The 15,924-nt window shown below is 39.8% G+C and overlaps 1 protein-coding gene across 2 annotated transcripts in view; it reads right to left on the reverse strand.

Annotated features, from left to right (window-relative positions):
• LOC311057837 (uncharacterized protein) overlaps window positions 1–15,924 on the reverse strand; it is a 50,131-nt gene that overhangs the window by 16,733 nt on the left and 17,474 nt on the right. The window contains exons 1-4 of one of the 2 annotated variants that reach the window (XM_084074944.1): window positions 9,542–9,677; window positions 5,857–5,968; window positions 4,617–4,739; window positions 3,335–3,910 (exon numbers count right to left, since the gene is read on the reverse strand). In XM_084074944.1, coding sequence (XP_083931070.1) covers window positions 3,335–3,910; window positions 4,617–4,739; window positions 5,857–5,968; window positions 9,542–9,628 — 898 coding nt within the window. In that variant the 5' untranslated portion in view covers window positions 9,629–9,677. Of the gene's footprint in view, window positions 1–3,334; window positions 3,911–4,616; window positions 4,740–5,856; window positions 5,969–9,541; window positions 9,678–15,924 lie in introns of those variants that run through there. The other variant, XM_084074943.1, reaches the window with a different exon arrangement.

Consider the following 15,924-nt stretch of genomic DNA (forward strand, 5'->3'; position numbering starts at 1 on the left):
ACAGTACCTGCTGTGTCTACGTTTCGGACGACATTAATTCTAAGGAGGCCAATGACGCTATGTCCAATCTACGCGCCCTTCAGAAAGCTATGAACAGTGATTTCCATCCTGATAAGGGGTGGTTTGATTGGTTAATGGGAGGGGGGTGGATTCAAGCTCTGTGTAAACTTGGAACAACGTTGATCTGTGCTTTGGTGCTGTTTTGTGTGTTATCGGTCTGTGTGATCCCGTGCATCAGGACCTTAGTGAAACGCATGGTTGCTGACACGTTCGTTCAAACGTATACTGCGGTATCCCAGACTGAGCAAGACTTAAAAGATGACGGGAATGTGTTCTCCCTTCGAAGCCTTTATGATGAAAATGACACAGACATTTAAGCTCTGTTAATATTTGAAAATGAATTGTCAGTTCATAATGGTCAAATTAATGATACAAACGGTTGAAGGTTATTAAGTGTTACAACCACTGCTCACAAGAAAGCCATACATTTTGAGAGTGATAATGTCCTTTTCCTATCCATAGGTTTTTCAGCATTATCTACAATCGTTTGTCTCATTATTGATTAGGATCAATTGACATTCTACTCGTTATCATCATGCTCATTAATAACAGCTCTGTGCGACAAGCGGGTAGCTAAGTCCCAAGGCCACTGAAAGCGAAAGAGGCAAGCGTTATATGGTGTTGATGTGACTAATGAAATCCTGTTATGTCCATTTTGAAAATGTGAAAGCAAGAAAAATGGGATTGATGTCTAAGGAATTATTAATTATCATTAATAAACAGGAGGGAAATGAAGGATCCGATTATCAGTTATAAAGTAAATGGGGTAATGTGTGTTTATAAGTCTGTTCATATTTGAATGTGTTCATATAATTAATGCATAAATGTTCATTTCTATTGTGCTTGGTACTGAGAGGAGGAGAGAAGGGCCAATACTAGCTGCTTTGTTATTGTTACAAGGCACCTATGAGTTATGTGTTTGGCATTCCACGCTTATCTCTTGTGTCTGCAGCACTCTAGCTTTCTCCTCCAAGGCTTCAAATACGCTGGTAATGGATTACTTTTTGTACTTATTACTTTAGGTACTTTCTAAGTACCTCCGTGTTTCTGATACTTTTAAGTCACGCCTCCCCTCTGCTTGCTGTCTCTGTATCCTCTGCTCTGCCTGCTAACTTCAAGTACTGAGTACTCATAGTAGTCTAATCCTTTTGAGTACTTCCTAAGCCCTGCCTCCTGCTTAACTGTCTCCCCCTCTCATGTTGCTGTATATATATCAATGTAAAGTATTTTGTACTTCAGAAAATGATTCAGGTCAAGCTGTACATTTGCTCCTTGCGGCAAGTAAAAAGTGAAGGAGATCTCCGCTGTGTCTGTGTCTATCTTATTCCAATGTGTGATCTGAGCCTAAGGTGTTTGTAAAATGATAAAGCAATCTATCAAGATCCCACAATGTTTATCTGTTGTCATGTGAAGATTGGACGATTGTTAATATATAAAAAAAATAAAGCCAACTTATGTCCTCATTTGTTTTACAACACGCGAGTTCTGTCCCTTTCTGCTGGACCTGGGGGGAGGACGCTCTGCTTCCAAATTCCGCCGATTTTCGCCGTTTTTTTTCTCTCACACCGTTTGGTGAAGCCCCCAAGGTTGGTGCCCTGTGCTGCGCTGCTTTTATCTGCCAGATTGGGACGTTCACGGCATATTTTGCACCATCACGGTTTGATGGTGCAAAATTGGAAGCTTGGAAATTCCTGTCCCAGCTGTTGGTATGCAAAAGCGCCTCGCGTCGTCTGATTTTATTTTGGGTGCGCATGCGCACCAGTTATGTGTACACCCATGAACATAGGCTATATACTGGTGTTCCTCAAATAGAAACCCCTCAGGTACAGGGTGGCTTGCTCTGCGTTGGCCTGGTTGGTCATTATTGGGTTTTCACTATGCTGGTGGGCTATAATACGATATGGTATAATGTTAATTTGGGTAAATGCTTATTTTTCATGTTAGTGATGATGTTCTGCAGCCTCGCCGTTTCCAGGGGAGATGGGAGGGAGAGGGAGACGGACAACAGCATGAACAGGAGAGCGATCATTATCGTCTGTCTGATCATGGTGTCATTTGTCGGAGCTGTCTTTATTTGGGGCTTTATGGAAACATTAGTTGATCAAGGCCTCTTATTAGATGACATGGATTTAGTTGGAACTATATGTACACACACACACACACACACACACACACACACACACACACACAAAGATCAGCAGGGGAGGTGTCGTTACACTAGTCTGTCTCTCACACACACACACAGACACACACACACACACACACACACACACACACACACACACACACACACACACACACACACACACACATACACACATACACTAACTGTGAAAAAAAACAATCTTAGTGCCCACCTATCCTGTTACCTTCTAATAATGTATATTTGACCTTATTTCTCACTATTTTCCAAGCATGCCCACTCTTCTGGTTACCCAATACTAGTTTAGTCATGTTGCCATATTAACAACATATTAACAAGCGAATCTCTGGCACAGTTAGCTTTATCGAAACAGAACTGTGCACACACTCCCTGGATGCCAAATCAGATTCAATTACACAATTCGGTACACATCATCTCTTTTGTCAAGTCATCAAGACTTCCAAACATTGCTGGCCCACACTAACCTACCTGACCTGGCGGAGACCTGTGCTCCAAGGAGCACTTTTTCTAGTTCATATTGATTAACAGACCTCGGAATATGGAACAAAGTGTGTTCCGTATCAGTTCAATATGGGACGCGTCTTTTAGTTTCCGAATACGGAACGCTTTTGTATTTTATGAGACCGTTGGTAACCCTAAATGAGGATCATTTTGTTTTGTACACCTTGTCCGTCAGTCCGTGTGTCTGTCTATCTGTGGACAGCTAATCTCTGGCACTGTTGGCCCGATCGACGTGAAACTGTACACACCCACTCCCTGAATGCCAGAGCAGAACCTCTGCCCCAAATATTTCACATGGGCCTGTTATAGCGCCAGCAGGAGGCCGGTTTTTGCAAAAAAAAAATTTTTGGATATCACTCCTACAGATTGACTGGCTAAGATTGGCTCATCTGGCTAAGAAACTCATCTCCTCCTACAGTAGACCTTTTCCCATGTTCCGCACGAGCGAACACACACAGACACACAGACACACAGACACACACACACACACACACACACACACACACACACACACACACACACACACACACACACACACACACACACACACACACACACACACAGTTTGTGAAATCTTGTGTGATTGCAGTGTGTTTAAAGTTGACTGACCTCCACTGGTCTCCTCCCAGAAGTCTTCAGAAGTGTCAGATTCAACTTCAACTTCAATTTCAACTGCAGAGCAGAGTGGAGAGAGGTCTTCATTATCTTCAAGTTCTGGTCTTTGAAGTAACTGGGGCTGGACCAGACTGGTGTTCCTCTCCTGCTGTTCCTCTTTAATGTGTGGAGGCTCTGGTTCCTCCTTGACCGGACTGGTTCTCCTCTCCTGTTGTTCCTCTTTAATGTGTGGATGCTCTGGTTCCTCCTTGACCAGACTGGTGCTCCTCTCCTGCTGTTCGTCTTTAATGTGTGGAGGCTCTGGTTCCTCCTTGACCAGACTGGTGCTCCTCTCCTGTTGTTCCTCTTTAATGTGTGGATGCTCTGGTTCCTCCTTGACCAGACTGGTGCTCCTCTCCTGCTGTTCCTCTTTAATGTGTGGAGGCTCTGGTTCCTCCTTGACCAGACTGGTGCTCCTCTCCTGTTGTTCCTCTTTAATGTGTGGAGGCTCTGGTTCCCCCTGGAGCAGACTGGTGCTCTTCTCCTGTCCAGGAGGAACCTCCTCTTTACACACAACCATGTGCAGGGTGTCTAGGAGCAGATAAATAACATGTCAGTGACCATTGGATTCCTTAAATGAAAATCCATTATTTCTGTCTTCCATGTTCCATGTACAAAATGAGGTATCATTGCTTACATTGACCAATCAGTTACTAACTAGGGATTATTGAGGTGTTTTGAGAAACCAGGCTTCAAAGGTTCAGCAAGAAACTGTCTGAGGGAATTTGAATTAATATACTTTGTTACTTTACCCAAAATATGAATATTGTGCTACATTTAATGTTGGTAGTTTCTAAAGGCTGAATTATACTTGGTTGCTCGTCAGTTTCGTGCCACGAAAACAGCTCTCTAAAGCCGTGACACATCAAACTGACTTGTCCTGACTATTACAGACTGCACCAGTAGATCAGGTTGGTAAAAATGTCATGATCATGACATTTTAGATGACTACTAATTGTCATATACATAATTGTGATGAATTAATAAATGGCATGGGCTTTGATTATCCCACTTTTGAGGGGACATTTCAGGAGCCTATGTGACTAAAACGGTTGCAACTTAGTTGACTAGGGTCCCCCAGGGCTCAATCCTAGGTCCTCTAATGCAATGCTTCCCAACCTTTTATCCTGGGAGCCTTCCGACATCTGACAAAAGCTGAGAACCTACGCCATCACTAATGGCGTAATAATCACCCTACTGCTGGCTGTGGAAATACTGCACAGGAGGTAGAACTTACCTGAGGTACGCTGGAGGTTCTGTGCTGATGGAAACTGCTTTGTATTTTGTGATTTTCTTTTGTATTTCTCATCATTGCCCTCAAAGATCTCTTCACATTCTGATGCCTTCACCAGCATAACTGCTGTAGATTGGTAATAGGAAAGAAAAATAATTATGGTATGTTCATGTTTAACAGCCTATAACAAGCGATCGGGAGGTTGCGATGACATATTTTTTTTTTTTGCGGAAGCACAGTGAAACACTCTGTGAACCATCAGGGGATCGATCATTCTGGAGATAAATATTCTGTGACTACTTGAAAAGGTAAGAAAATCGTAGAATCGCTGGCAGTCTGGGCCTTATTTAGTTTTATACTCTGGCAGTTAAAGAGTTAATGTCCATGTTCTGATGCCAGTACTCGTTCTACCTTGTTATTATGGTGACAATGAATCTTTCTATTGCATGCATGGTGTGTTCACACTTTCAAGACAGATTGTGGTATAATTTGTAAGCACCACTGCCCTAAACGTGTTGTTGTTAGTAGGAAACACCCCCCCCCCCCCTTTTTTTTTTGTTTTTACAGAATGGGTTCCCAGATTGCATGAGTGGTGACAAAGCAACAGGCTACAAGTAATTTGTTCAATGGGAGCCAGGTGGAAACGGACGACTGACACTGCTCAACAACACCCACAAAAAGTTGAGCCGGCTGCAACACTTCTCCGCCCTCCAATCAATCTTTTTTTTTTTTTTCAATATTTTTACTCCCTTTCCCTACACAATTCCTGCTCCATTCTGTGAATGGACAGCCCTTAACCTGTTCACTGTGCTATTTAACCCTTTCCATTTACAGAACAATGTGGCTTGAGCAACACTGCAACAGTGACTCATGTAGGAGACCATGCTTGGATGTTTTGTAGCTTTTGTGGCCACTGGTGTGAAAGCAGTATGATAGTAAGCAGAATGCTTGCATTTCTTCATGTAACACAGGGTGGTATGCATTGCTAAGGCAGTTGGTGATACAACTCTGTATAATCTTAGTTAGAGCTGATATCAATTAAGTTTAATGTCTTACTAAGGATATGAACCAGAAGAGGAACATACTGCTCGACCAGGCGTGATATAGAGCTTATGACATTTGCCTCGCACCGGTCTTGCTTTGCCAAGACTGGGCAGTCATATTATTTAGTAGAAATATGAAATCTAATAACATTTTTCTTTTTTTCCACTATATTTAATTGATTTTTTTCTCCATAACTCACTTTGTGATAAAGCGTCAATCTTCGTCCTCTCCTGGGCAGAGGCCAGCCTCCTCCATAAGAGCGGGTAGTGTTTGTACAGAGACCCTCTGAACATACGCAGGTAGTTTCCCACCTGGAGGAGACAGAATCAAACTTGTTGTCAATGTCAGGTGGAAACCTTGTATGTCCAAAACAGTTACTTTTCAGGGAACTGGGGAAAAAATGAATCCAATCGATCCAATGTATTTATTATTTAGTCACAAGCTCTTGTTAACATTTTTCATTGATTCAATATTTATAAAACCCACAGAAAGACTTAACCACTTTCACTTTTCCTCAAAAATAGCAAATATTGTAGATCTACAAGCTCACAACGCAACGCATCACATCACAGACAGTGCATTGTGAGCTTGTAGATCTGCTACTTTTGTAGGACATTATTGTACAACAAATGCATTCATTTAAAAAAAAAAAGAAATAAAAGAGAAACTTCCCAGACGGCAATATTATGGCTTCGCTGTGTGCTGTAAACTTCACAATGCAGCAAAGCCATATAACGTTGCAGCACAACACACTTGATCATCACAATGCAGGATGACCAGACAGCAGAGTGGTTAGAGCATGTACCACTTGGGCTCTAATGCCTGGCATCGAGTCTATGTTTCAATTCCCAGCCAACATTTGCTGCATGTCACTCCCCTACTCTCTCTCTGTGTTTACTGTCTCTCTACACTAACCTAATCTGGAAAAAAATAAAATAAATAATAATAATAATTTATTATATGTTTCACAATAAGAAACTTAAGTAAACAGACATGTAAAGACAATTTTAAATTTAGAATAACGGGTGAGAAATCAGAGGGCTACTCGGAAGGTTTAAAAGCCGAGCTGGTAAAAAGTAAGAGTTCTGAGATGAAAATCAGTGGAAACTAGAAATAGTGCTCCTCTGAGCGCAGGTCTCCACCAGGTCAGGTAGGTTATTGTGGGCTTGCAATGTTCGAAATGCACCAATCAGGATGGAGAATATGAGAAACCGGAGAGATCCGTCTTGACATGACTATAGAGATAATGTGTAACGATGTGCGTGATGTTTGGCCAAAATCTGTAAGAGTAATATCAAAAACTGTGTTTTGCAAAAATCGGCCTCCTGGTGGTGCTACAACAGGCTGCTCTGAAAAATTTGGGGCAGAGGTTCTGCTCTAGCACCCAAGGTATATGTAAGGTATACGTCATTGACGTATACCCAAGGTATACATCATAAGGTATACGTCATTTTCGCTATCATGCAATTCCAGCCGGCAGATTCGTCGCACCATGGGAGCCAGACTGCAGCCGTGAGTTCAGTGGAATGCATTGGAGTTAAAGGTAGGGTAAGTGATATTTTTGGGTTAAAACAAAAAGTATTTTGTTAAAAGGTTAAAGCACTATATTCTGATAGTAATCATTGCTATAGAGTGTTTGTTCAGTAACAGATGTCCCCCCATCTCTCCAACTCTTTAATAAACAGAAAATACATTTTCCGGTAGGTGTCAAAATCTCAGCCAATCAGGAGAAAGTACCAATTTTTAAGCTTCATTTGTATGTGTTCCAGTTCCAATTTTGTCTGCTCATTTCTTAGTGTCATCACTTCCAATTTCACTTGTTTAATCTATATCCTGATTTAGTTCTCTATCCTGATTGGATAAAATTGGAAATGAAACTGAAACGAAAATGCATTTTCTGTTTTATGAAGAGCTGGAGAGACAAGGAGACTCCTTTTACTGAACAAACACTCTATAGCAATGAGTACTATCACAATAAAGAGCTATTTAACACTTATTTTAACCAACGAAAATCACTTACCCTACCTTTAATGAGAGCCCGGTGGATCAGCTCATGAACAAAATATATTTCTGAATGACTGAGACCTTTGCAAAGTAATTGCTTCTGGAAAATAAAAGAAGACATATCACACATTGTATTCTGCTGTGTTGCTTTTCGATGTGTCCACTGTATAAGTTTATTGAGCTATCTAAAGAGCACAACGTACGCAATACTGCCGAGACAGAAACCAGTGTTGCCATGTCCACTTATTATAAGCGCCTGTGGGCTTATTTTTCTGTGAAGTTGCTTGTAAATATTGGTAGGGTTGCGGTTTTATGGGCTTTTTTCTAAAGTGTAGTTGATTATTTGGACTTTGGCTTCACAATGATTTAATTATTTGAACCAGTGGTTCTCAATTATGTTTATGTCATGGACCCTCAAATGAATATGTATTTGTCCCTAACCCCCATCTGAAAATGTTGTGCCAGGGAGCCCCGTGTCAGATTTGTATTGTTAGTGTTTAAAAAATCCACAATATTTCACATTTTACTTCAAGATTTTTTTAAAATAGCAGATCTACAAGCTCACAACGCATTGTGAGCTTGTAGATCGTCTATTTTCAATGTATACAGTAAAGGTTTAAAGTGCTCATAATGGCCTAGTGCAAGCCTTCAACAGGGGTCCGCGACCCCTCGGGGGTCTGCGAGGTACTGCAGGGGGTCCACGAAATTGTTGCTTGATTATCATTATGTATGTATGTATGTATATATTTTTTTTTTAATGTCCATTTGTCTCCATTTTCCACATTTATGTATTAAATAAATGATGATATCTATAAATGATTCTGTCCATTTTGAATAGCTTGTATACATGATTATTGTGCAATTGACAGATTGTTCTCAGTTAATAAGGTATGTTTATAAATGGCAGTGCAGCCACTCACTGTACCCTGTACATGTATGTTTAAAATAAAAGCATGAATATATTAATCTGTCTATTGTTTTTAATAGCGTAGTATTGATGCACAATAACATGTATGTTTATGAAACACAATTGTATACATAATTATACAATATATGTCCCCCCCCTCAATAAAATTAAAAAATCCGAATTGATTGGATAAAAACCTGTGATATGTCTTCTTTTAAATTCCTGAACCTAATATCTGACTAATAATCAAATCATTTCTGACAGAAATAGTGTTTGTTCACAAGTTGGTCCAGCTGGCTGCCATAGACTTCAATGTTTTGGTTTTGGCTCCCATGCGCATCAATGGCGTCTGCCATGCAAGCAATGGCGTCTGCCCACCCCCTAGGCCGTCCATTCCTTCTTTTCTAATTTCCTTGCTAGCACCCACTGGGTGCTAGCAAAACTTTACACGCACACTTCCTGGGTGGCACCCAGGAAGTGTGCGTGTAAAGTTTTGCTGCGATCGGGCCAACGGTGCTGGATATTGGCTGACACACACACACACAAAATACCTACAAGCCCCACTTGACGTGCTGTGTGAGCTTTTAGATCGGATATTTTCGCTATTATTCTACAACAGTATAAAATAGAGCTCAAGTTAATCAGATTTAGTCGATTATAGAAAATAATCACTAAGATCATCGATCGTTGTAGCCTTTTATAACTACTATTCACTGTTTAGTGAATTAACTTAAGATAACATTCACTATCTTCATTTTTCCAGGGGCACAGACCAGTAATATGAAATAGATGTAAATCGTTACATTTCATTGTTACTGTTGTTATTCTTTTTAGCTGGACTATTTGTGTATCAAACCTCGAACGACTGTAACATTGCTAACATTAGCAGTTTAGCATCAACTAGCAGTAAAATGCTACATTGAAGCTTTACACTGGGGAGACAAACATTAGAAACAGTTCATTATTTACATACCTCTGATCCCACCATGAAAAAGTCTCCATCTTGTTCCAATTGGAATTTAAAAGGCTTCTGCTCTAATGTGTTGTTTAATGACAACATTGTGCTGGTGTTGTTGTTTACGTTACGTTGTTGCCATAGAGTAGGTAGCATGTTGTTGTTGCAATGCTGTGTGCGGCAGACAGGAAGTTGCTTCTTCTTCTATTACCTATCCATTGCTTTTACCTGGATACCGCCACCTACTGTACCGGAGTATGTTAAGTTCCTGAATACTTCACATCATTAAGCAAATTAATACATAATACGTAATACCGATAATTAATGATACCACTTGATACTATTAGTAATAATAACAATTATGTATTATATATTACAATGAATGCACAATTGTATGCAGGGTATCCGGAAGAGTGGCACCTTGGTGTTAAATTGGCTATTTTTCCAAAATGTAAAAAAAACTATATATTTTTGGACAATTGCCTAATGTACGCTGTGCATGATTAGAACATGCTTGAACACTCGACAATTAAGGCCTAATATTTCTACAATTGCTACACATTGTTTTTTTTAAAAAAAGTAAAGCCAGTCATTTCGGGCATAAACAAGACGTTGAGGGATAACTTAAATTTAGGTCTGATAGTGGTGTACGTACCCTGCATGTTCAAATAATGTAGACTTTATGTTACTTTTCCAAATTATTTTATTTTATGTGTTACTTTTGGGGGGGAAAAATGCCAATTTAACATTGAGGTGCCCACTCCTCCTGTATCCCAAATGAACCCAAGACATAAGTGGTATTGTTGGGTTCATTTTAACTATGTATTAGTTCAATTCCAAAATACAAAATCAAAAAGTTATTCACTTACCCACACACACACACAGACCAAAACAAGCTCTAGTCTCAACGAATTGATTGACGACATCAGCCCTTTGTTATACTATGTTGCACAACAGTGTCGTGTAAGACATGAAAATAGCTGATCTACAAGCTCAAAACGCATCGCTCTGTGATCTGCTATTTTCAATATTTTTGATTATTAATCGGTTGATTTATCAAGTTAATGATAAACATTTTTATTTATTTATTATTATTTAAAAAAACAAAATTTGATTTGATTAGTTGGATTAACTGTTGCACTCCTAGGTGAATGTTCTCTTGTAACAGGTCTGGAAGTTACTAAACAATGGACACTGGACAGTGCCCGAGACCAACAGTAAGGGGCAGCAATACGCCTACTGGCGTCTAGAAAGTGGTCAGAAGAAGAACATACCCACAATGCAGTAGTGAAAACAACATGGTGTGTTGACTGACTGTTGTTGACACTTTAAAATACCATAGATTTATATAAAAGTAAAACACAAAGAAAAGTAAAACGTGTCTTTTCTAAACAGTGTCGTCGTTAAGCAGCAGGAGGACGTTTGTTAGCAGCTCAACCACTGAAACACGTACAGCAGGTAAAGATGAACTCATTCTTGTTGCGTTTCATTTGTATGGAATATAAATCTAATTGCTGTTACACAATAACAACCAGTACTCAAAGCAGCTATACATAAATTGTTTTGCTACATATGTTGTTGATTTCACTATTATTAATGGTTAATCTCCATAAGGGCTCTCACCCTATCCCAGACCATTCTACATCTGTTACGCATGTCATCTAAAAAAACTGAAAATAAATAATGAGGAAATAAAAATAAGAAGTAATCTAAATACAATCAAAAACAAAAATCAGAAACAAGAACGTTCGAACAAGTTCAATTTGAGTGAATCAAGCAAGGACAATTTGAAAACAGGAAATTAAATAATTGATCTAATTGCAATGGGTAAATTGTTCCAGTCAGTAGGTGCTTTAAACTTAAATGAATAAGTAAAATTAAAACTTAAATATATTGAATATTGTGGACGTAAAAGCTCTTTTAAATAAGATGGATGATTAAAGTAAATACATTTTTTTTTAAAAGCAACCAATGAAAATGTCTCCTATCACGAGGAGATTGAGCATATCATACAGAACACAGTGATGTGCACTGTACGGACGCCTGAGTACAAATCTACAGATATTATTGTGGACTACTACTTAGTGCATGAAGATGTGTCTCAGAGGTGTTCTGATAAATGATGTTGTAATCAATGATAGGAAGTAGAAGCTGCTGAACAATGTGTTTTCTTATTTGAAAAGTAAAACAATTTCTTGATCTATACATTAATCTGAGACTATTATTTACTCAAGCTCCAGACTCAGCCAAGGGACATACACAAGCTCACAACGCGATGCGTTGTCAGCTTGTACTGTAGATCTGCTATTTTCAAAAGAATCTTGAAACATTTTAACAACACAAATCTGGTAAGGGGGCCCCCTGGCACAAAATGTTTTTTAGATGGGGGGGGGGGGGGGGGGGGGGGGCGGAGGGGTCCATAGACAAATTCCTATTCATTTGGGGGGTCCTTGCTTGACATGACAATGTTTGAGAACCACTGGTTTAAACAACATTGGGGAAGCAAGCCCAAATAAGTAACTTAACTTTAGAAACAAGCCCAGAAAAACACAACCCGCAACTACCAATATTTACAAGCGACTTTACAGAAAAACAAGCCCAAAGTCGCTTATAATATTAGCAGACATGGCAACACTGATGCTGTAGTGTGTCAGGTCTAGAATGACTCATCCAGGTAATGCATGGCATTGGAAATAGTTTCCCAGTCTTGTTCATGGGCTGATTTATTGTTTTTTTTGTTTTTATTTCTTCATCAGTTTCCTTGAAAAAGGCTCTCCGTCATCATCTTTCCATCATCTTGACTAGATCTGTAAATCTCACAGTCTGAGACTGAGTTTGAGCTTTTTAGGGAGGGTGCAAAAGTGCACTGATGGAAATGAAAGGGCTGCACTGGATTTATGACTAAACACTAGACAAAACGAGCATTGTGCGAAATGGATTCCGGCACGATCATTGTTTTGTCTTGTTTTCATAATTGTTGGAAGCCAAAATTGTAATTGACAATAGAATTTGAATAATTCAGCAGCCCAACTTTGATCACTGCCTTCATCGAGGTCCAATAAAGGCTGCTTATGTGATCAAATATAATTCCCCATCCCTACTTAATTATATAATTATTTTGATACATTTCCCTTGTGTAATCTTAAGTTAAGCGTGATGTCTTCTACAATACTGTGTATAAACTGTATATACCATTATCCTTGCACCCAACGTTCATATGTTGTTTGACTTTAATAACTGGAGACTACTATGTCCTGTCATTAATGTCCTTTTTCAATTACTTCATTTCAGACCAGTGGTGGAGTCCAGACTGCAGGTGAAGATGAACTCTCTAGACTCAGCCAGGGACCTTTCTATTAAACAGGAGGAACCTGAAGACCATCCACACCTCAGTAAGTTTCATGTGCTCTCTTTCTTTCATATTTTCTGTTCTGTTGTAGAGCTGTTACAACAGAGATCTTCAATAGGCTTTTTACTCAGCTTTGAGGTTTAAACACTTGAACCCTAGCATCCCTGTTCTGGTGGAAACATTCACTGAAATGAATTGATCGACAAGATCTTTAGCTTGTAGATCAGCTATTTTAGGTAAAGAGATTTGGTTTAGAGATACATAGCAAACTGTACCCTATTCAACTCAATTCAAGTATTAGTTCACTAAGGATATAATTTTAGTGTACTATATAGAGAGGGTTTTTGTGATTTAAACAACAAGTATGTATATCTTCAACTATTTTCAGATTTCAGTGCATGAAACAAGAATTTGTTTCATGCACTTTGATAATCTGGAAAAAACTGTACATTCTATCAGATATGAAAAAGAGAGCATGTTCTACTTGTCCACAGGTCTTGCCCACTTGCCCGAAAAGTAAATCGTCCATTATAAAATGATAGGTAAAAGTTAATTACCGTTCAATTGAACACTTATTTTTTACTTTCTACTTGCGAATTCTGTGTCTGCACGATAAAAAATGTCATACCTCAATATTTATGCCAAATATCTAAATAGCTAGGAATATGACTGGGTGATTGTTATACTTGTCATACTTGTTATTTTATATTTGTAATAGCCTGGATGCTTAAAGGGTAAGACCACTTTGGTAGAGGTTTGGGTTGTGTGGTTACCTTGCCATGATGTAACTCCAAAGGTGGACAAGAAATCAAAACTAATTGCTCCATTGATTAGAAATTGATAATTCAAAATATGCTCCTCATTGACTTACATTGTACGGTAAAACAGCTCTCAAAGTCACTCTTTTAGCACATAAATGAACCCAAACAAAGCTGATTCAGACAATATCGAGCATCACCAAACCCAGTACTGTTTGTTTTTTTAATAAAAATGTCAACTTCCTGTTGATTTTACTATTTGAAGATCTGGATCCGGATCCGCGGATCCAGTCCAGGTTTTCTACTTATTAAAAATGGCAAAATCAACTGGAAGTTGACATTTTTATTTAAAAAAAAACAGTACTGGGTTTGGTGATGTTCTATATTGTCTGAATCAACTTTGTTTGTGTTCATTTATGTGCTAAAAGAGTGACTTTGAGAGCTGTTTTACCGTACAATGTAAGTCAATGAGGAGCATATTTTGAATTATCAATTTCTAATCAATGGAGCAATTATTTTTGATTTCTTGTCCACCTTTGGAGTTACATCATGGCAAGGTAAATACACAACCCAAACCTCTACCAAAGTGGTCTTGCCCTTTAAGACCAGATTTTTGAAAAATGTTGACACGGCTGACAAAAGCGCCATTTTTTTTTTACATGTTCTCCATCACCTTAAGTTTCATTTTGGAAGGGGAGCCACACCATCAAGATGGCAGAAGGCGGCCATCTTGGATTACAAAGATGGCCACCATGCAATGTATATAAAAGCCAATATCTCAGCTTCCAAGCCACTTAGAAGGTCAATCTTGGTGTCAAAATATACATTTTCTGGGACAAGGAATGCAATAAAACTATAGGGAATATCAGTAAGTGACTAATTCAGCCAATATTAGATAATTTGGTAAATTCTGGCAAAATATGTACACAACTATGCCCGATAGATTCCTGTCCACATCCGCGACATGGAAAGCTTGCCAACGTCCATTCATGAGGAATTTGCAGAACATGGTCATTGGGTTGTTCCCAAGACCACAAACAGATTCTCAAGCATACCAATAGACCAGGCTCATGAGCAGAATAATGATCTGGTGAAGGGCTCTGGAGGTGCAGTCGGACTGACCGAGAATCCCTCCGCATTCAAGAGGTGGATGATCGCAGGGCCTGAACAAGCGCGACTCCTAAAAGAGTTTGAGCATGAGTATGAATTAGAAAAACGAAATAAACAACACCACCATGAAGAAGGAATGGCTACACAAATGACATTCAAAGAGCAAACACTAGCACTTGTGAACACCATCAGTGGGATGGGCAATCCGTTCCTAGATGATAGCCATGAGCTTCTAATGTTGGACACACAAAATGTGATTGACGAGTCAGTGGTTAACACAGTCCGCACTGTGGAATCAGTGGGCAGAGAACAGTACAACAAGTACCATAAGACAGTGATCATGGGCCGCACACACTCCATTCATGAGCCCATCAAAAAGAACTCACTGCCTCTCTTCAGATGCCCGACACTCAAGATCAAGACCAAGCAGGCAGGGCAGATCTCAATGTTGAAAGATGATGTGGCACTCTTCTCCCGGTTATATATAGCCATGCAACACAGAGAGGGGAACATGAGCACCTTCTTTAAACATGAAAACCACCCATACCCTCCCTCTCTATCTGACAGAGGGAAACTACGGCTGGGAAAGAAGTCAGATCTGCTAAATATTCTGACACAGAAGACACAAGAAGAACCTCCAGCTACGTTTGATGTCAACATACTCGATGGAGCTGCTGTGGTGCACTTCCTGTCCACTACCAACATTACCACATTTGACGAATATGCCAGTTGTGTCTTTGTTCCCCACATCATGAAACACCTGGAGATCTCCAAAAGAGTTGATGTGGTCTGGGATACTTACATCACCAGCAGCATAAAATAGTCAACAAGGGAGAAGCGAGGCAAAGGGATACGACGGAAGGTGGCTGGTCAGAACAAGCTGCCGGGGAATTGGCCAGATTTCCTGTGTGATCCTATAAACAAGCAGGAACTCTTTACCTTTCTCTCTGGGAAGATTGCATCCACCGCCTGGCCAGAGGGCAAGCTGGTCTTCATCACATCTGGCATCACAGTGGTCGGCACAGACACCAGCCACTCCATGCTGCCATGTAACCACGAAGAGGCCGACACCAGGATAGTGATTCACCTGCTTTATGCCCTGGAACATGGCTGTTCTACCTGCTTGATACGCACTGTGGATACGGATGTTGTCGTTATCCTCATCGGCAAGTTCCATGCCCTGC

Source organism: Gymnoscopelus microlampas (assembly GCF_963454915.1).
Source record: "Gymnoscopelus microlampas genome assembly, chromosome: 12".
In the NCBI taxonomy this organism is placed as follows: domain Eukaryota; kingdom Metazoa; phylum Chordata; class Actinopteri; order Myctophiformes; family Myctophidae; genus Gymnoscopelus; species Gymnoscopelus microlampas.